The following is a 22,765-nucleotide window of genomic DNA, read 5'->3' on the forward strand; positions in this document are numbered from 1 at the left end:
ACTGCAGAGAGAAGAGAGAGACTGAGAGAGAGAGCGAGAGACTGAGAAGAGAGCGAGAGACTGAGCTTATAGAACATAAGCCCCAAAGATACAAGCTGCACCGCCTCCCAAAACAAAATCCTCATTGTATTTTCTGTTTATTTCATTATTTTGCTCTATCTCTGTGTTTCTCTGTAAATAGGACAGACAGTGGAATGAAGTGGCATGTCTCTATTGCTGCTGCAGTAGTAGTAGTGGCGGACGTCACTGGGTTCCGTGCCTCCTATAGAACATAAAAGCGGTATGGAGGAGGGTCTAGTTTTACATCAATGTCAGGCGTATCACAGTGGGGTTTGACTTTATGTTGGCTACTAAAGTACATCTTTAATGGGATGTTTTTTTCCAAGGCTCTATTAGGGCTGACCCCAATTATTAGACTGGTCGATTGTTTACTCGATAGGCTGTTGGTTGACCAAGTTATTTTTTGTTGTTGATCAGTAGCATATATATATATATATTATACGTTTGGACACCTTCTCATTCAAGGGTTTTTCTTTATTTTTACTATTTTCTACATTGTAAAATAATAGTGAAGACATAAAACTATGAAATAGCACATATGGAATCATGTAGTAACCAAAATAGTGTTAAACAAATCAAAATATATTTTTGATTATTCAAAGTAGCCACCCTTTGCCTTGATGACAGCTTTGCACACCTCTGACATTCTCTCAACCAGTTTCACCTGGAATGCTTTTCCAACTGTCTGAAGGAGTTCACACATATATGCTGAGCACATCTGCTGCTTTTCCTTCACTCTGCGGTCAACTCAACCAAACCATCTCAAGTGGGTTAAGGTTGGGTGATTGTGGAGCCAGGTCATCTGATGCAACACTCATCACTCTCATTGGTCAAATAGCCCCTCTCTCTCAGTCTCTCGCTCTCTCTCAGTCTCTCGCTCTCTCTCAGTCTTGCTCATAATATGTATATTTATATACAGGGCGCATTTGTAAAAAAGACTTAGGTCTCAATATGTCTTCCCTGTTAAAATAAAGGTTACATCAAAATGTGTATCTCTCCCTGTTGAACAAAGCCAGATATAGATGTTTTCTCAGATGTAACTGACCAAATTGGAGAAGCTAAAACAGAGAAACGCTAAGATTGCTCATACTTTTTCATGATACTATTCACTTGACAGCAAAGCCTGTCTTGTCTGTACAACGAGATATACTCCCCTCTCTCACAGCCCTAGTGGGAACTATCATACAGGACACTATAAACACTCCATCAAACATACCTAAACAACTCCCACACTTCCATAACCAGATCATCTGTCATACACACAGGCATCCCAAGATGAAACACCTCCCCCTTACACATTCATACCCATAACAGACAAGTCTAAATATATTTTCAGCTATACCGAATTTGCATTTTGCGTTTTTGAGAAGAGTAAGATAAGGGATTTTGCCAGTTGGAATTATTCCTAGCTATACAGACAGTGTAGGAATAGTTGAACAGCGCATACAATACTCTGACTCAAGGTAGGCATTATGAATGTTCCAACATTCAGGCTCTGTGTAGATGATGTATGATACAGTACATTGTCTAAATCTGCTAGTAGCCACAATGAAAACTGAAGTAGAATAAAAAAATCATTGGCCCAGTGCAGGTATAGGTCTGTACAGTAGATTTGGTTCTCTTTTAGTCCTCATTTAGACTAATCTTCCAAGAGTCCTTAAACTTTAAAATACAATATATAATACGAACACATTTTCACATAACACACACTGTTACAAACAGACATAATACACTAACATATTTACCCGATAAATACTCAGTCTAAAATGATATTGATTCATCTACCATAGACCAGCACAACTTTCCTATGTATTATATTTAAATGGTTTAAATCTAAATCTAAATGTTATTTAGCCTATTTCTCTTTTCTGTCTTGATAACACATAGATGGTGGACAATCTATTCCTAGTATTTACTGAATGTCTGTCTCTTACCAACTGAATACCGTTGTGAATAGAGTTAGGGCGTTTTAAATGGTGTATATTATGAAATAAAATAAGCATGTTTTTTCAATTATCTTGTTGATTTATGACCAACCAAGAGCATTGCGAATGACTACAACAAAAGAACCATATCTCCACCTTAAAACAATCCTTGCTGCTTTGTTCTGTGCAATCTGCAGTCTCCTAATTCACTTGCTGATACATTTCCCCAGACCACAGAACAGTAGTTCACCTGACTCTCAATTAATGCTTGTGTTATTTGCTTAAGAATCTTTCCTGGTAAATATTTAGCTATCCTTCTGATCTTGCGTKCTGTTTTAAATATATATATTTTTTTACATAGATTAGTTATTTGAGATGACCATGCTAAGCAGGTGTCTAGCTGCACTCCTAGTAGTTTGGTTTCTACCACTTCCTCAATTTGTACTCCCACAATACTTAATTGTATCCCATGCTGTGTTGGCCTTTTCCTAGTGGAACAGACCAACAAAACTTTGGTKTTCTTGGTGTTTAAAACCCTCTCCCTGATATTCTCCAAATCTCCTTGTAAAGCTTTCTGTACCTGTTGAACAGATGGTCTTGCTGTATAAATTGTAGTATCATCTGCAAATATAGTAGCTTGAGTTTCAGATAAGGCATAAGGAAGGTCGTTGGTATATATTTAATAAAGAAGTGGCCCAAGGCAGCTGCCCTGCGGTATTCCACAGTTTAAAGCATGAGGGAAAGAAAATTAACCATTGATATTGGTGGACTGTTTCCTGTCAGTTAGATATGACTGTTCCCAATTCAATGCTACCTCCTTAAAACCATAATGTATTAATTTTGCCAAAATTATTTCATGTTCCACTAAATCAAATGCGGCACTAAAATCTACAAAGTAGACTACATTGTCAAACTTCCAAATTGTCTAGTATGTGTTGTGTAACAGTGGGTTGACTCCTGTAGGCTGTACTGTACAGACAGGGAGCAGCCTGCAGGACTGTAGAGTGCCTCTCCTCTCTGTGCAGAGCAGACACTGAGCTGATTTATGGCTAAATTAGGATCTCTATGAATGTACTCACATTATAGGAGTAGAGTGGTGCAGAGTAGTGTGCTTCAGAGGCTGCTGTTCAGGCACTTAGACAGGGAGATGTGACACTATAACACTACAGCAGGGCATACTGTAGATATCACAAAAACACACACACGGCTATGCTTGCAGAAACATGCATACAGTGTAGAGTAAATATACAGATGCATATTAGCGGACTCACAGCCAACCATCACTTTACTCTTGTTTTTCCAAACTGTGGTTGTCTACAGGGACTGCTTCTAAACTAAAGAGCTTCGAGCAACGGACACGTCTATACACAGCAGCAGGAGAAACCCCAATGCATCTTTTGTAAGATCCACAAGTCTCTTCAGAAGACACAAAGGAACACTGTGACATAATGCAGCTCACCTTCTGAGCCCAGTTCTGAGACAACACAATGTGATTGGCTAGCTGATTGGCTACAGTGGCAGGGCTGACACTCCAGAGCCTCCCATACTGCACTCTGGTCCTGTGAGACTTGACAAATCTTAGTGCAGTAGTCACCAACCGGTCGATCAAACATTTCTGTAAAAAAAAAAGGGTTAGGGTCTCCTACTTCTTTTTTTGGGGGGGGGTTTGCGCTGTTGGCGGTAGGTGCACTTGATTCAGCAGCCCTAGCACCAGGAAGGAAAAGTGTTCCCATATTGAACCATTTCATGTGTCTAAAGGTAGAACTCTGGCTACCCGGCATGCCCAGGGAGCAAATCAAGTGCAAGTGCCTACCGCTGGCCAATCAGATTGCTCAGATCACGGTGTCTGCACAGTTTCCTCGAGCCATATACTGTGAAAAGAAGCCTCGAACGCACAGCAAAGTTGATGATAATGTGAGATTTCAAAACCATGACTAGAGAGAGACAGCAAAGAGCTGCTGTTTTTATGAATAAGATCATGTTTAAGTTATTCATTACTGTCAACACTTTGTTMAACAGTTTATGAGCCATAAAATGTGCGTTCTCCCTACTAATACTCACGCTACAACCAGCACTGCAGCTACAATGAATGAGTGTAGCAGAAAAGTGTTTCAATAAGCTAGTGTTGTTATTATTAGAGGCCTGTCTTTAATATCAAAGAGTATTTCACTTTCTCTGGTCATAGGAGTAACATGAATTGGTGCATGAGGCAGAAATAATAACTTGAGTTTTGCCATCAGCTGAAAGACTGTGTCCCCTTTTCTCAGTGGAGGGAGAGCGGAGGGAAAGCGGAGGGAGAGCGGAGGGAGAGCGGAGGGAGAGCGGAGGGACAGTGAGTCAGGTGAGAGGCAGCCTCACCGCTGCTCCCTCCCTCCCCTCAGACTGACCATCAGATCCAGGCCCTCAATCCAGTAAAAAAAAGAGAGAAATTGATTAAGCTCACTCAGCTGTGCCTCACAAGTAATACAACACATGATCTATTATCAGTGTGATCATATACCTAACATGCTGAAATATAATTTCAAAGTGGTCTGAGAAGAACAACATTGGCATGTCAAATCAAGAGTAGCCAATATGCAGTGATAATGTATTGGGCCTATAGCCTACTGCACAAACCTCATTGCTACAGAACTGTTTTTAATTGGTTAATGTTGCACAGGCTTACGTTTTTTTATGTAGATGTAGATCTCAGCTTGCATTCAGATTCACAAAGGATCTTGGCTCAGAAAAGGTTGGTGACCACTGTCTTAGAGTGTGAGTCCTTATAGTGCAACACCGTGTGGTGTATGCTGRCATACAGGTAGCACTGGCTTCTAGTGACATACACTGCCAGTCCCTCTGCCAGTTCCTCTAGGACCCTTCTTTCGCTAAAGTTAAAACTTGTGGCTGAGTTCTCAAAATGAAAGGAACATCTGTCAAGGTATACAAAAGTGTCTTTGAGTTAGCTTTGGGGGGGGGCAGAAGTACTGAAATAAGAAGGAATTGCAGAATCCATTGATGTGATTCAATAAAACGGTTAAGCCTCAATTTCATTTGAAGACTAACCCAGAGATTTTTCTGCCATTAAAATCCTTGGGCGGGCAGGGCAGCATTTTTCCGGGCCACTTAAGTCCAAAAGTGAATTTTGTTAATAATAAAGTATGTAGAAAAGGTATTGTACCTATATAAAAAACAATTATATCATCTTTGAGAATAACAATCACCAAAATAAAAAGCTAGACAGTCATGGAGAAATGAAAATTCCAAAAACAATCAATTTAGCAGTAATGATTTGGGCAAAATAACACACTATTAGCCATGGCAAAATGGATAGAATTGCAAGACATTTGCTTTAAAACTGCAAATTGTTCTCCCAGCTCYATGGCAGAATACTGTATTTAGAATCACAGGAAATTATCGTAAAAACTGCAAACATTTCTCTCTGCTAGAATTGCAGGAAATGRGCTTAAAAATRCTAAAATGTCTCTACAACGGCAAAATGGGGCCTCTAAATTTTTCTCTAAAATGTGGCCGCCGCAACGGGTCGACCATGCCCATTGCCACGCCCCCTGTCACGCYCACCACCTAAGCCCCATATTGAACCATAAAAAACCCTGCTGTAACCATCTGGGAGGTCAGCAGTGCCTGCCCGTTTAAAACCTTGCCTGTTAAAATCAGCCATCGATTCAGGCCAGAGTATCCAGGTGAGTGGACTATCATAAATTGGTCAATTARGCACTCCTTTCTAGCCTTCCAGGACTAGAGTTGAAGTTACCTGCTGGAAACTGATTTGTTTCTAACAAGGTGGAACAGTATCCTAATCCCTTATATGCTCCCTGGCTAGATCAATTACACTCCCTGGCTACATCTATTACATCAATTACAGTTGGCCAGGTGTCCCCAGTCCACCTGGCCAACTGTTCTGCCTGCGGCTATGGAACCCTGACCTGTTCACCGGACGTGCTACCTGTCCCAGACCTGCTGTTTTCAACTCTCTAGAGACCGCAGGAGCAGTTGAAAAGCCAWCTGTGCTGCACCCTCTACTGTGATTATTATTATTTGACCATGCTGGTCATTTATGAACATTTTAACATCTTGGCCATGTTCTGTTATAATCTCCACCCGGCACAGCCAGAAGAGGACTGTCCACCCCTCATAGCCTGGTTCCTCTCTAGGTTTCTTCCTAGGTTTTGGCCTTTCTAGGGAGTTTTTCCTAGCCACCGTGCTTCTACACCTGCATTGCTTGCTGTTTGGGGTTTTAGGCTGGGTTTCTGTACAGCACTTTGAGATATCAGCTGATGTACGAAGGGCTTTATAAATACATTTGATTTGAAAATTTGATTYGATTTACATTGGGTGTGCCTGCGTTCGGCTGCTCATCCTTTCATTTAACATGGCATGTGTCACTGCTAGTTCTTTACCACATTAAAACCTGCCTTGATTGAGGATGCCTTGAAAACAGTATTGCATTGGGAGCCACTAAACTGCGATGTCTGGGAGGGAAGGGAGTTGACGTGAAAAAACATGTAAAAATAAAATATATATTTTTTTTAACTCTCCTCTAACTGACGAGGGGATTTGATATAAATAATATTTCCTCTTTCTTGTGCAAACCCCTGTTGAGACTACAATTCCTCACCCCACTACATTCTGCGTTTGTGCATAGAAACAGCAGATCTAATGCACAAACACTACAATAGTGTGTGTGTGTGTGTGTGTGTGTGTGGTTGTTTTATTTGTGTTACATAGTGACCAAAGTAGTGAGCTGGAATCTTGATCCTAGTACTTTGGTCGGAAAGTATTTTTTTTTTAATGGATGACCAAGATTTCATAGTAATACACTGAACAAAAATATAAAAGCAACATGCAACAATTTCAATGATTTTACTGAGTTACAGTTCTTATAAGGAAATCAGCCAATTGCAATAAATGCATTAGGAAATCTATGGATTTCACATGGCTGGGCAGGGGCGCAGCCATTTGTCTGCCTGGAAGGGCATAGGCCCACCCACTTGGGAGCCAGGCCCACCCACTTGGGAGCCAGGCCCAGGCAAGCAGAATTACTTTTCCCCCACAAAAGGGTATTATTACTGACAGAAATAATCATCAGTTTCATCAGCTGTCCGGGTGGCTGGTCTCAGACAATCCCGCAGAAGCCGAATGTGGAGGTCCCGGGCTGGCGCGTGGTCTGCGATTGTGAGGCCGTTTGAACGTACTGCCAAATTCTCTAAAATGATGTTGGAGGCAGCTTATGGTAGAGAATTGAACATTCAATTCTCTGGCAGAAGCTCTGGTGGACATTCCTGCAGTCAACATGCCAATTGCAAACTGCCTCAAAACTTCAGACATCTGTAGCATTGTGTATGACAAAACTGCACATGTTAAGAGTGGCCTTACTGTCCCCAGCACAAGGTGCACCTGTGTAATGATCATGCTGTTTAATCAGCTTCTTGATATGCCACACCTGTCAGGTGGGTGGATTATCTTGGCAAAGAAGAAATGCTCACTAACAGGGAYGTAAACATATGTTTTTTGTGCATATGGAAAWTGTATTTTATTTCAGCTCATAAAACATGGGAYCAACACTTTACATGTTGAGTTTATATTTTTGTTCAGTATAGTTTAAATGCACTTATTTTAATTGCTGATTTACTATTCACCTCACAAGATAAAAGCTAAAGCAACATAACTGCATTCCAAAAGGAGGAAAACATAACTGCACTGACCACTCTCACATAACTCTCTCTAYCCCCGCTAATGTCCTCTCTACTCTCCCCAATCCCCTCCACCTCCCATCGCCTCCATTCCATGTCTATTTTAAATTGTGATGAGCTGACTCCTGGCTGCTACCCTTCATCCCAAAACCYTATTCTTTCCCCATTCCTCTTCCTCATAGGAATGGCTGAACAAACCAGAGGTAACTCATTTCTACTGCAGGAGATGTAGGAACCACCAGGCTGATATACCGCAGGCTAAAGAGTCTATAGGCTGAGACTTTTATACACCAGGGTGGAGGGATTTAATAAGGCTGTGACAGGACAACGGCCCACTGAGACATAGGTTCAACATGAATCTACTGGAGTCTAACACCACARTACTGTTGAGGTGTCCAAAGCCATGCACGCAGGCATTAACATTATGGACTTTGATTTGAAGAGGTGTTGAAACAACGCTAATGTGCTAGTAGCACACGTATACCTGAGTACACAGTACACTGAGTACACAAATACCCGAGTACACAGAGTACACGTATACCTTAGAACACAGTACACACCACTGTTCAATCTGAGAAGGGTTCAGTCTGCCCAGAGTTCCGTCAGAACAGGAATGAGGTATTCAAGCTACTTTTACTAGCCAAGAGAACAGGTGAGACTTCCTGCCACCCCTGCAGTAACTATATCTGGAGTATAGTTGGTGAGCAGGAGGACAGTCTTTATAGATGTGATACAAGTCAACATAAAGCTGTGCAGGTCTCCTCTAGTGCTTCATCTCCCCAGGCCAGCCTTCCAACCTCTCCATAGGCCTTCCAGCAAGTGACAAGTTCAAAGAATCATGTAATGAATAAAATAATTGAATTGGGCCCAGGGATTTTCTTCCTTCACGTAGAAATTGAAACGTGGCAGCATTTTTCAGTCGCTTTCTCCCTTCCTTCTATGCAGTGAAAAGAGCGAGATTATACTGTACTGGCTGGTGTTGGTGGCAGGCAGTATGGTGTTCAGGACAGCCTGAACATAGTCAGCAGACACACAGCCTCCTCTGTGCTGCTGAACAGATGTGTTGGCACACAGAATAACATACCTCATACACGTATGATGTAAAAAGATCAAATCATGGAATCAAAACCAGCAACACTGTATGTGCTGTCAGAGAGACTGACTATAAGGCATCGACCCGCTTCTCTGAATGTGAGGGTTCAATTCTTTATTTTTGATTTAATAGAGTCCTACTAAATCTCTACGTCTGGTTGACAGAGGACCTTGAAGATTTCATGGCATCATGGCAGACGGCACACAGGTAATTGTAGAGCGGTCTGTCGGTAAAGAGCACGACCTTCACAAAGCCGGCAGTGATGAAAGTAAACCTAATAACCCATGTGGATCACAAATGAAGCCTGGCTAAACATGATTAAGTGTCACTGAGCTTTGCCTACATGACATGTTAAGAGGGGCAGCTAGATGCCCAGTGAGCCCTACTGGAATATGTCAGAAAGACAATACGGAGGAGRTGATGGACATGAATGGAGAGAGGGGCATGTGGTTCTGATCCATCTCATGTTGATCTTTGTCTGAAAACAGGGCCAATCACCAATGACCTTGTTTTTTTCTAGATTTTTGTTTTTAACCAAGCTATTAGTCTAATCCTCTCTCTTTTGGAAGGATATCATTTTCTGCCCACTTCATAAATCTCAACCCTACAGACCTGCGATCTTAATTTGATCACTTTGTCGTCACAGACAATTTTCCTGCGCAGCAGAAAATGCAAATTGTAGTATATTAAAGATTTTAAAAAGGCCTTTAAAGTCRGTCATTTCCACTTAATTTCAGACTTGATTTATCTTTACGAAAAATGTATCAACCCCTACAAAAATATCCACTATTATAATCCACATAATAATTCACGTCCTGTTGTTGTAGGATTATTTTCCTGCTGTGAGCAGCACACTGTGATTTAGCATATAGTTCCTAAAAAGGCTACTTGAAACGGGACAAGTGCACACATCAAATGTAACACACAGGTGATATGTTATCATGATCAAGCACACATGCCACTTCATACACAAAACTCACCACACACACACAGGGAGACTTTTCCAAGTAGCTTCTTCACAGTGTATAGATAAAACAACAAAAATAGACATCACAACCTCCATATGTGGCTGTCCACCCACACGACCTTCTGGGCTCGGTTTGCAACCATAAGCACCTTAGAATCCATKAATTTCTACTGTGAGCGAGTAGGCTTCTCCCCTGGACCTGAGGAGTGCTCTCAACAATATGTCTGGGTGGAATTAAAAGTCTAGCTCACATCCAGATCCTCCTATGTGTGGGAGGTAGCACCGATGGGAGTGTTGGCGTTTCCATTCCAGCTCTCCATCTAATTAAACATCTTCAACAGAAAGTTAGAAGCAGACAGGAGTGGTGCTAAATAGCAGCAACATCTTTCCTCACCCCCAGGMTATATTTAGCATGTATACGTCTCTCTAAAGCCCGGTTGTATAGGCTATAGCTATTTAATGCATAGCATGAACCCTTCTGAGAACTAATTATTTTCTGCTAAAGAGGGTTGGGTTCAGTCTTTCATCTTGCTGTGGTTAGATTGTGAGGAGTCTGCARTTTTAGATAAAAGGGACTTGCTATTCTGGCCTTAATGATCTTGTAAGGTTAAGGGTAATGAAGGTAGGTAAAGGCTTGTGACCTCTGACATMTTGGTCTTGAATATACAGTGTAGAGGGCGGCAGAGTCAGTGACATGCAGGCCTACTCTCCACACTGTTAAACTTGACTTGGGGTTTAGCATGGTAGCGAGACACATAACTCCCACCACTCCACATTTCAGCTTGGCTCAGTAACAGGTGTGTAATCCTATAGCTGAACTTTRATGTACTTTTAAGGCAGTAGGTGCCAGATCAGAGCCATAAGAGTGTGTGTGTGCCTGTGGCCAGAAATAGGGCCTCAAAGGGGGATGACTGGATACCGCTGAGACTGCTGGGAAGGGTGCCCTACCGCCATGGGCCTTCTTAAAGCAGGTGCACACACACACACACACCAGATTTGTGCACATAATGTAGGCATTAATACATACAGTTCAGGGATTGCGTTAGCCAGTAATAGGGAGTAATAGTCTTTCGGGAGGAGAAGAAAAAATCTAATTGCGAAAAAAATGCTTTTAGCCTCTTCTGTTAGGAAAGTGTGGCACTGGACATTTCACCGGCAGCATTCATTGATTCATTGATGTAAATACCAGTCGATGTAAATATATTTGACTGGTCATGCTTATCGGTCTACAGGTTAATTTGCATCATTTAGTGGAATTAACTTGGTGCGTGTATATGTAGGCCTATCTTATTTATCCTACGTGTAAAGCACACAGATACAACATCTGTCATACAGTGCAACAGCTGCTGCTACAGCATCTCAAACAGCAAATGTATAGGCAAGGGAAGGCAGGCTTCATCAGCGCGTCTCACACCCCTTTGCAATGAGGCAGTATGCAWCGAGAAAACATAGACTTCATTGTTGGAAACCTGAACGTTTTACTACATATTATGAGGCATGTTTTACCTTTGCTTCAAAGTAGCCTAGCCAAAATCAGACCATATCTGTGGAGGCAAATCTTTTATACTATATCAACTTTCTTTCATTGTCCAGTAGCCAAAGGCACAATCCTAGTCATATTAGCAACCCGTGCTAGTTCTTGCATACAAGATCTCCCCTCTTTCAAAATATCGAAAGGATATTTTCATCTCTGTCACATGAAATAACTAGTTTTTGACAACTGTGTTTTCCTGCTATTTGCATTATGGGGGAAAAACATTAGCACATAGCCTACTGCCTTGTGCACATTGCTGCGCTTATAATGTGAAATAATAGTTTATCTACATTTTAAGCTAAATGTTCTGACCTGTTGCATCAGCCTCATTGCTTTAAAAAAATACTGATTGTATGAATTTGGGAAATATCGACCCACAACTGTCCCAGAGTCTGTCTGGAATAGGCTATTTCTTTCTCCACAAGCTGACCAATAGAACAGGTCAACTTCTCTACTATGGGGATAGTAGATTGACATAGGCTAGTGATTTTGCTGTTCGTTACTCGTCTTGTTAGCTGAGCAAAAGTAAATGAACATCTCGCAGCCGGCCGCGACCAGGAGACCCATAATTGGCCCAGTGTCGGCCGGGTTAGGGGAGGATTTGGCCGGCAGGGATGTTCTTGTCCCATCGCGCACTAGCAACTCCTGCTGCGGGCCGGGCGCAATGCACGCTGACACGGTCGCCAGGTGTACGGTGTTTCCTCCSACAMATTGGTGCGGCTGGCTACCGGGTTAAGCGGGAATTGTATCAAGAATCTGTGCGGCTTGGCTGATTTGTGTTTCGGAGGACACGCGGCTCTCGACCTTCGCCTCTCCCGAGTCCGTAAGGGAGTTGCAGCGATGGGACAAAACTGTAACTACCAATTGGATATAATGACATTGGGAGAAAAAGGGGTTAAAATAATAATAACTGAAGGACTGTACATCTTTGCATCTCAAATTGCATCTTCTGTTAATATGAATTACCATCTAATTGGGATTCCTGTCATTCTGAGCACCGTGGGTGAAAGCCCTAACCAGGTAACACACCCAATGCATATGGGTACGGTCAATTAAAATGCTGCCGGTCAAATGTCCAGTGCCACACTTTCCTAACGGAAACCCTGACACAGAATGTATACTGACTCAAACATACAACCACCTATACACTTATATGCATTTTAAACACACTGTATATATCTGTTCACGCACACATAAACAAAACACACCTACACAGTGCTTACTGATGGGAGGTCAGCGGAGGAGGGCACAGTGGGTACCTAGTCAGTGGGCTGTTTTACAGAGGCACCAGAGCAACTACATCTCTGGAACAGCTGCAACTGTCTAATCCATCAGAATGGGTGAGCCGGAGGGAGGACAAAACCCCGTGCTGAGCTGAGGTCCTGATGACGGAGTCCCACCCTCACCTCCCTCTGGTAGAGTGTGTGCGTGCACACACACGTAGACAGGCACACACACACAGATAAAAGCTGTCCTGCTGTCTACTCCCTCCCTCTCACTGCAGGATACACATGAGCTGGCTGTTCATGGATTCACACACAACAGCATCCTCCCACACTGAACATGACAGACACTCATTTATACCCCGCCAAGGCACTGCCAGAGGGGGTGGGGGTGTGTGTGTGTGTGTGTGTGCGTGTGCGTGTGTGTGTGTGTGTGTGTATGTGTGTGTATGTGTGTGACAGAGAGAGAAAGAGAGAGACCAAGAGTGGGAGAAAGAGAGCGGGAGAGAGCGAGAACCAAAAAATCTAGAAAGGGTGTTAAAGTAGGCTGCTCCTGCCTTTATGAAAGGCAATAAGACAACTCTGGTGGGACACTGAGATGTGAAAGGTTAGAGGGCAAGGTTAGAGGGCAAGCAAACAACAACACAAAAGGAGTTTATGAATCCCCTCAGGAGGCATCGAGAGCACGAAACCACAAAAAAAAAAAATCAGGGTTGGAGACCATTAAACAAACAAACTGTTTAAACAGGCAGAAAGAGAGAACGAGACACCAAGGCAGACACCAAGGCAGACACCAAGACAGACAGACAGACACCAAGACACAGACAGACAGACACCAAGACACAGACAGACAGACACCAAGACAGACACCAAGACAGACACCAAGACAGACAGACACCAAGACAGACAGACACCAAGACAGACAGACACCAAGACAGACAGACACCAAGACAGAAAGCGAGAGAGAGAGACAGAAAGAGAGAGAGACAGACAGAAAGAGAGAGAGACAGACAGAAAGAGAGAGAGAGAGAGAGAGAGACAGACAGACAGACAGAAAGCGAGAGAGAGACAGACAGGCAGGTTGGTCACGTGTAAAGACAGGGTCTGAGGGGGACTAGGTGGCTGAAAGGGCTCTACCAAGAGCCTATAATGGAATTCACCAGACTAGCACAGCATGCCATATCCAAAAGCAATAAACAGCATTTTAATTGAACTCTGCAGTGCTGGCTTTATGCAAGGAGGAGGAAGAAAGGGAGAGGGAGAAGGAGAGAGAAACTGAAAGAACAACAACCATCAGCTTGCTGGGGCTCCCTGGATGACTTTTGTGTGACTGTATGCCTACAGTGCAGTTAGTGGAAAAAAACACAAAGTCAAGACTTATTAAGCTGCCAGTTGTCCAGAGCAAAAATAATAAGTAAGCCAGCCAGAWGTTTTCAGAAGAGTGATACACAAGTACAACCACAGCTTTAAGGAGAAACAGATCAGTCATGGCTACCACAACAAGAGATCAAACGCTTACCGTGGTACATTGCATCAACCAGGTTTAGTGTAGCTCCCGCAACACTGGCTGTCTTACTTTGTTTTGGTATTGTAGCCAAAAGAAAGTGTCTGGTATTGTACGTTTTGGTCTTGTACAGTAAATTCCCTCACCAAGCTCCATCAAATCCCCTCTCCAACCCCTACACAACATGTCATGTCACAAGGCTGGTCTGTCTTTCAAAAGTCAATTGACATGCACAGCCCACCACAGGCTAGTCTCTCCCTCTCAGTACTCCAAGCCCCAGAGAGAGGTCTCCTGCAGCGAGTCAAGCCAAGCTAGACTGGGCAGGGTTAAGCTGGACAGGGCGGGCAGACGGTTTCAGTGTCTACAAGGTGAACCTGTCAGTGATAGACTTGGAAGGCTATTCTCCAAACCACATAGCATATGTGAAAACACACACTCCTTCAAAACACACACACACATARCCCCCTGTCACATTGTACAAGGTCAGCTCTTCATCAGTCATGGGGACACCAGACTGGGTAATCTCTCCTCCTCCATCTCCCCCTATCCTTCTATTCTCCATTCTTACAAGGGCAGCTCAGAGCTCCTCATATTTTAAACTTGATGACGGTCTCTCTCAATCTCTCCCCCGCTCGCTCTCAGGCCCCGTCTCTCTCCCCGTCTCTCAAGGATCAGATCAGTGACTTAAGGCCCATGTAAATCCATCTATTCTGTAAGACTGAGGAGTCAAACAGCCTCTATAGGCACAGTCCTCAGGAGTCAGCCTGGTACACAAGCAAAGGTGGTATGACGGACGGACGGTAGTTAATCAATTTAATCATGACAGCGTTAAACCTATTAGAGGGAGAGAGGGTGATGGAGGAAGGAAAGAGAGGGGAGGAGAGAGAGGGGAGGCGTCTATCAACCGTGTTCGTTGCCAGTCAACTCCAAGATATAAGAAAATGATTAAGAGGGATTTAATGTCATACGCCAAGCGGGGAAAACGCACATCTGTCAGCAGTAGAAATATGTTATTACACCTTCCTCTCGCTCACGCTCACTCACTCTCTTTCTCCTACTCGTTCTGTCTATCCCACTATCATAGTCTCCATTTCTCTATTTCTCCATTTCTCTGATCAGGGTTTCATAACAATGTTCACCACAGGACTGGACAGGGTTGATAGAACTGTGATTAAACACAGAGAGGCTGAAGCGCCTGTCTACTGCATCTTTCAACACAGTCGTTTCTGGCTCTACTGTTGTTCAAACAGCCTGCTTCTTGGAGGACGCACGGATCTCAGAGCCAAAACCTTTAAACACTGGCCCCTCCAGTCCACTCTGGTGCACTGCACCCATCACTGTACTTACCTTGGCACTTCCCGCCGTTAGTGGGGTCACCATGGTAACCAGGCATGCAGGTCTGGCACTGCGGTCCGGTGGTCAAGTTCCTGCACTGCTCACAAGCACTGCCGTTCACACACGTACTGTGGCCGTTACACTGACAAGCTGGGGAAGAGGGGGAAGAGATCATGGAGGGTTTGGGTGATATAGCTTTAAGTGTGAGGAGGGTTTGGGTGTATAGCTTTAAGTGTGAAGGATGGGTTGGGTGTTATAGCCTTACGTGTGAGGATGGTTGGGTGTATAGCTTTAAGTGTGAGGAGGGTTGGTGTATAGCTTTAAGTGTGAGGAGTTTGGGGTATAGCTTTAAGGTGTGAGGAGTGGTGGGTGTATAGCTTTACGTGTGAGGATGTGGGTTCGTGTAGTAAGCTTTACGTGTGAGGAGGTGGTGGTATAGCTTTAAGTGTGAGGATTGGTTGGTGTATAGCTTTTACGTGTGAGGATGTTGGGTGTATAGCTTTAGTGTGAGGATGGGTTGGGTGTATAGCTTTACGCGTGAGGATGGTGGTGTATAGCTTTACGTGTGAGGATGGGTTGGGTGTATAGCTTTACGTGTAGGGATGTGGTTGGGTATAGGCTTTATAGTGTGAGGATGGGATTGGTGTAAGCTTTACGTGTTGAAGGATTGGGGTTGAGGTGGTATACTTTACGTGTGAGATGGGTTGGTGTATAGCTTTACGTGTAGGAGGGGGTCTGTGTCTGTGTGGGTGTCTGTTGACTCACCAGGGCAGTGGATGTAGGCCCAGTCAAACCCTTTATCTTTGGGGCACAGACCAGGCTCCAGCACCATGTCTCTGTCCCTCTCCCTGTCTCTGGGCTGTCTGGAGGGGCTTTTCATGGGCCCGCGGTATGACCCCTCCATACACTGGCCCTTCCCTGTGTTAGTGGGGTCTCCACACCAGCCACACTCTGCCTGATCCAAACACTGGCCACACGTCCTCAGGCCCGAACAGTTCTGAGCTAGAAGAGAAAGAGAGACAGAGAGAAATAGAGACCGAGACAGACAGAGCAAGAGAGAGTGAGAGAGATTATTCAGACACATAGAAAAGTCCCTCATAGAATACTTGTCTGATCTTGATAATATTCATCTGTAGTATAAATACTGTTACATCCATCCACCACATAAATAAAGTAGACATGTGTTACTGATTACTTTATTCATTCTGTTGGCATTGSGAGGCTATACTCTCTAATACGTTCTTAGACAGCCACTGACTCTTACTGTAATTGCCAGAGGGTTCATTATTTAATGGATTAGAGGCTGGGTATAAATGTATTGATTTTGATTATTATTCCCACCTTTAGGACAATGGGCACATTCTTTTGGGCTTGAAATGCAGTGTTATTGTCTGAGACAAGTTATCAAGGCTTGAGTTGGAGATAACAACATTAAAGTTGATCAAGTATAGTTTATTATGGTGCTGTAAGCCCTTATTACATACAGTGCATGCGTCACGTCTGGAGGAAACCTGGCACCATCCCTACGGTGAAGCATGGTGGTGCCAGCACTATAATAAACGGCAGGGACTGGGAGACTAGTCAGGGATGAGGGAAAGATGAACGGAGCAAAGTACAGAGAGATCCTTGATGAAAACYTGCTCCAGAGACCTCAGGACCTCAGACTGGGGCAAAGGTTCACCTACCAACAGGACAACAACCCTAAGCAYACARCCAAGACAACGCAGGAGTGGCTTCGGGACAAGTCTCTGAATGTCCTTGAGTGGCCCAGCCAGAGCCCAGACTTGAACCCGATCAAACATCTCTGGAGAGAGTTTATGAAAATAGCTGTGCAGCGACACTCCCCATCCAACCTGACAGAGCTTGAGAGGATCTGCAGAGAAGAATGGGGTAGATTCCCCAAACACAGGTGTACCAAGCTTGTAGCGTCATACCCAAGATGATTCAAGGCTGTAAGCGCTGCCAAAGTTGCTTCAACAAAGWGCTAAGGGTCTGAATACTATTGTAAATGTGATTTTTCCATTTTTAATGGACGAATTTGCTAACATTTCTAAAAAACWGTTTTTTCTTTGTCATTATGGGGTATTGTGTGTAGATTGATGAGGGAAAAAATGAATTTAATACATTTTATAATAAGCCTGTATCATAAATAAATGTGGAAAAGGGGAAGGGGTCTGAATACTTTCCGAATGCATTGTACTCTCTTCACATCATCGATTGAAAGCTGGACTCTGACTCAGGCTTCCAACCAAAGAGCGACATTTTGCAAACATTTAGCAAACGTGCCCTTGGTTCTGTCTATCAGAGAAGGGAGAGGGATGCGGGTGGCAGCTATGTTGGAACCCGTCGGACTGTCTTGACAAAAGCCGGTGGTTGGCTGACGACAAGAGCACTCACACTCCACTGAGTACAGCCCCTAGGCCCAGGGAGAGGTGAATATCTGTTCATACAACAGACCCAACGTTTAGACAACAAAACACTTACTGTCTTTGATAAACCCCCCCGTGACCAAACAACTTCTATCGGCGTGATATATTTACTGAATATTAACATGTGCAACATCGGCACTTTAATCAGAAAGTAGGGATGTTCTGTCAGTTTAGAGGACAAAGTTAGCTCAAAAAGCCCCAATGGAGGTGCACTTTCTTTCCATATAAGCTTTCATGTATTGTATGTCAGCCTTGCTTTCAAATACATTTCTGACACATTTACAGTACCAGTCAAAAGTTTGRACACACCTCATTCAAGGGTTTTTCTTTATTTTTACTATTTTCTACATTGTAGAATAATAGTGAAGACATAAAAACTATGAAATAACACATATGGAATCATGTAGTAACCAAAGAAGTGGTAAACAAATCAAAACCTATTTTATATTTGAGATTCTTCAAAGTAGCCACCCTTTGTCTTGATGACAGCTTTGTACACTCTTGGCATTCTCTCAACCAGCTTCATGAGGTAGTCACCTGGAATGCATTTCAACTAACATGTGTGCCTTGTTAAAAGTTAATTTGTGGAATTTCTTTCCTTCTTAATGCGTTTGAGCCAATCAGTTGAGTTGTGACAATGTAGGGGTTTTATACAGAAGATATCCTAAGTCCATATTATGGCAAGAACAGCTCAAATAAGCAAATAGAAAYGACAGTCCATCATTACTTTAAGACATGAAGGTCAGCCAATACGGAACATTTCAAGAACTTTGAAAGTTTCTTCAAGTGCAGTCGCAAAAAACATCAAGCGCTATGATGAAACTGGCTCTCATGAGGACYGCCACAGGAAGGGAAGAGACAGAGTCTTGTTCATATTGTTGAGCTCACAACCARTTGACTTGTTTAACTACTCCATGATGGCCAAACCTGAGACAATCATTTACATTTAGAATGTATTATTGCTATACAGTATAMGCAGGCTATGAATATTGAATCACAAACAAAAATAAACAAATCAAAATATATTTTATAACACYTTTTGAGTTACTACATGATTCCATATGTGTTATTTCATAGTTTTGATGTCTTCACTATTATYCTACAATSTAGAAAATAGTAAAAATAAAGAAAACCCTTTGAATGAGWAGGTGTCCAAACTTTGACTGGTACTGTATGTTATAATATKGCTTTTGTTTCCTGGATTGGCTTTCCCAGTGATTTTACCCATGCACAGCTAATGTGTGTATCTACAGACATTTAGTTAGTGACTCTGACAAACATATCATCTTAACTGCCTGTCCTTGACGAAGCAGAGTTGGGACTAATACACTTCTAACTTCCTTGTCAACGTTTCATTTTTCTTGAGGACATATCCAGTAAAAAAGTGCTTTGTGTTGCTTAAACTTTCCAATGGCTTGACCTTTTCTTTCCTAAATAAATGGAATTCCATAACTGTCTCTATTGAGGATATATTGGTATTCCTAAAATGTTTCTGACATTCAAAAGAAAGCTTTATTAGAAAATACATATTTTACAGCATTCAACGCTAACAAAGAAAATCTCCATCCATAACTTCCTTTAATGGATTCAGAAGCCGRGGTAAGCTTGGTGGGCTAGTTAAATTGGTTTTCATTCAGAGCGTGTGAGAAGTTGGACTGGTCGATTGAACTTTTATTCATTGTTTTMTTCTTTTTCTTCTTTGAACTTGTTGTCGAGCATAAGAGGAAATAACGTGATTGTGATTCAATATTTATAGCCTGCTTATACTGTATAACAATAATACAATAGAAATGTAAATGATTGACTCAGGYTTGGCCATCATGGAGTAGTTAAACAAGTCAACTGGTTGTGAGCTCAACAATATGAACAACTAGCTTTGAAACACAACTGAAGCAGGACACACAAGTTAACTCAAAAATAACCCCTATGAGACCAAAAGGTCTGAGGAAGTTATCCCAGATGTTCCTTTCTATTGTCATGTGAGTTTTCCTGAATGAACGGTAGAATTTTTGCCAGGAGATATGGTTTTGAACCGCTCCCATTTCCACAAGCCACAGATGTGTTCAGCTGAACTTTTCTCCCCAGAATCTGTGTTTCAGAGTCTGTCCCTGTTGCATTATTCAACCATGCTGCTGATTAATTTCTAGGTTCTTGTCTTTTTCTCCAACTACAATCTTGTGCTTCATAATTAGAAACACAGAACCTCTCCTCTCACCCGGCCTCAGAGGCAGTAGTGTTTACACAGGGTGGAAATATTGTCTTCCTAAGCGCCAACAGTTTTTTAGGCTTTCTAAAAAGGGCTCTTGTACTTGGTTTCAAGTTCACGCAAAAGTGCACCTCCAAGTAGCAAGAATCAAAAAGCAGAATCCCTCATTTCAAAAAGCATGAAGCTAGGTTTATGCATCCCAGAGACGATAGTTCAATAAGCAATCATATACACAACACTCTTTCACCATTCTGACTCCCATCTTCTTTATATTTCAGGAGGTTCATACCCTGTCTTTTTCCACTTGTGTTCAGAACACTTTAAATTAAACATAACCCAGCCTGTCGATCACATAACAGAAGCCTAAAACACCTAAAAATATATTGTTCTCTCCAACAATGCTGGGGTTGTCTTAAGAACAGCTCGTCTTTAAAGAACTGCTAATGACTTGTATCCTTCTCAATGACAGATCTGTAGCATCTGTATGGAGACTAGAGTGATGTACCATTGCTATGCCGAAACGTCAGCCTATTTCTATGTCCCATCAACAAATGATCTGATCTATGCAGATACAGAGCTCCTTTTTATTTCTGGTCCTGGATAGTCAGCTGTTGAAGTGTCCTGCTGTCAGGAATGTTTTGGGTATTTTCAAGTCCTTCAKTCGCGCACCTGATTCCCTTTATATTCAAGCTGGGCTGTAGCGCCCTGTGTGAGCTCAAAGCACACGGGGACGACGGTTGATTGCTTAATGAACATATGCAGGTGTTTGTCAAGTTAATGCTGCTGTACATTTGGGAGGTGTTCCAGGCAGATGGATGGGGATGGTGAATCACTCTGAGATGCAAAGAACTGCGCACTGCCCTCATTCGATGCCAAAGTGCCTTTGTGTGTGCGTGCGAGAGCGTGTGTAGGAGGTAAGCTGAACCTAACTAAGGAGAACAGGGGCCTGGCTAAGTTCAAATGACCTGCTGAAATGTGACCTTAACGGGGAGAAAGCCCATTTCCAGGAGCAGCAGCAGAATCCCATTGTGTTTAGGGGGACATTCTTTCAGGAGCACAGCCAGATTGGAGTTGCTGACCTCCCCCGGCCTTTCCAGATAAATACATCCTGTGGCTAGTACGCCAAATAGTGAATCTTGTTTCCTGTTTCTCACAATATTCCCTCCAAACCAAAACACAAGAAATCATCTATCTAAAAAAAAACACGGAAAGTTACTGTGAATAGAGAAAAGGCAAACTTGATGGGAAAACCTTGGAAATGATTTTCAGCTGAAGAGAACAGGCAAAGAACCACACTATCCTGCAGCTCATTGGCAATGGAGTCGAATAATAATTGAGTTTTGTATATTTGCTCTCTCCCTACAAAAACCTGCAACATACTAAACTTGATCAAATAATCCTAGGGCTAACCATGACATTTCTTGAAATGAACATGTTGAAAACAAAAAGACATTAGCACAATGCCGCACTGTGTTTGGCTGTAACAGTATATTTATTTATCTCCACGTTCTGAAGTACAAAAGCATGATATGGGCTTAGCGTACACAACGACGCTACAACCCATTTACATGTTGATTGGCTCCATATCGTCAKGCTTCCGAGAGTTGCATTACTCTGGAGGACAATAAAAACAATAGAACAATTTGCCTAATTACATTCCCCAAATCTCAGAACCGATATGTAGAGTATTTAGTGTGAGAAATGTCAGGCCATAAAATGAATACTCTACAAGCACACTGGCCATGATATAGTAGCTGAACGGTAATGACTTCAGACTCCCCTGGTGATGGCACTGAGTACAACAATGACATGCACTGTGAATACTGTCGCTGACGTGGTGTTCAGGCATATTGTGACCATGACGAAATGTGGTGAAACAGAGGAAGTCCTSAGACGGCACACCGCAAGTTACTTGACTATAAGAACAGACACACAAAAAGTTACTATTGGTACCAACATCTGCYTGACATGACTTTTCAAAATAGCAATTGTGTAAAACGCATACTGTTAATCTCGTAACAAAGTCTGGGGATTTTCGGACATAAAMGGATCTATATATATATATCATGAGAAAGTTAAAATCCCAGAACCAATCGAACATCTGAGACCTTTAACGGAGGGCTTTTAGCTCAAAGAAAACACAAACTCGAAAACATGTATTTTTCATTTGAGTTGGATTAAACATCGATACGTTATTGATTTTCCCCATAGTACCCACGGCAGTACCTACAGTGCATACACCTAAGAGTCTAGGGAAGTGGAAGCACCTGACTGACTGTGGAGCGGAACGAGTCCACAAACATCTGGTCTCTCTGAGCTACATTAACCCTGAAGGATTCACAACTAACAAACAGGAACTCAGCTGAATATGGAGTGGGACAGAGAGAGAGACCCAAGATGAGACAAAGAGAAAGACAGAGAAAGACAAAGGAGAAAGAGAGAAATGAGAGCAAGACCGAGAGAGAGAGAGAGAGAGAGAGAGAAAGAGAGCAAGAGAGAGGAGAGAGAAGAGAGAAAGAGAGCGAGACCGAGAGAGAGAGAGAGAGAAAGGAGCAAGACCGAGAGAGAGAGAGAGAGAAAGAGAGCAAAGACGAGAGAGAGAGAAGAAAGGAGAGCAAGACGAGAGAGAAGAGAGAGAGGAGAAGAGGGGAGAGAGAGGAGAGAGAGAGAAAGAGAGCAAGAAGAGAGAAAGAGAGGAGAGAGAGAGCAAGACCGGAGAGAGAGAGAAAGAGAGCAAGACCGAGAGAGAGAGAGAGAAAGAGAGAAGCAGAGAGAAGACAGCCGAGAGAGGAGAGA

The 22,765-nt window shown here is 42.8% G+C and overlaps 1 protein-coding gene across 1 annotated transcript in view; it reads right to left on the bottom strand.

Moving 5' to 3' along the window:
* Positions 1 to 22,765, bottom strand: part of LOC139023013 (attractin-like protein 1) — a 203,572-nt gene that overhangs the window by 180,097 nt on the left and 710 nt on the right. The window contains exons 2-3 of the mRNA XM_070434987.1: positions 16,100 to 16,336; positions 15,347 to 15,484 (exon numbers count right to left, since the gene is read on the bottom strand). Of these exons, the coding sequence (XP_070291088.1) occupies positions 15,347 to 15,484; positions 16,100 to 16,336 (375 nt within the window). The remainder of the gene's footprint in view (positions 1 to 15,346; positions 15,485 to 16,099; positions 16,337 to 22,765) is intronic.

This window comes from Salvelinus sp. IW2-2015, linkage group LG25 (genome assembly GCF_002910315.2).
Source record: "Salvelinus sp. IW2-2015 linkage group LG25, ASM291031v2, whole genome shotgun sequence".
In the NCBI taxonomy this organism is placed as follows: domain Eukaryota; kingdom Metazoa; phylum Chordata; class Actinopteri; order Salmoniformes; family Salmonidae; genus Salvelinus; species Salvelinus sp. IW2-2015.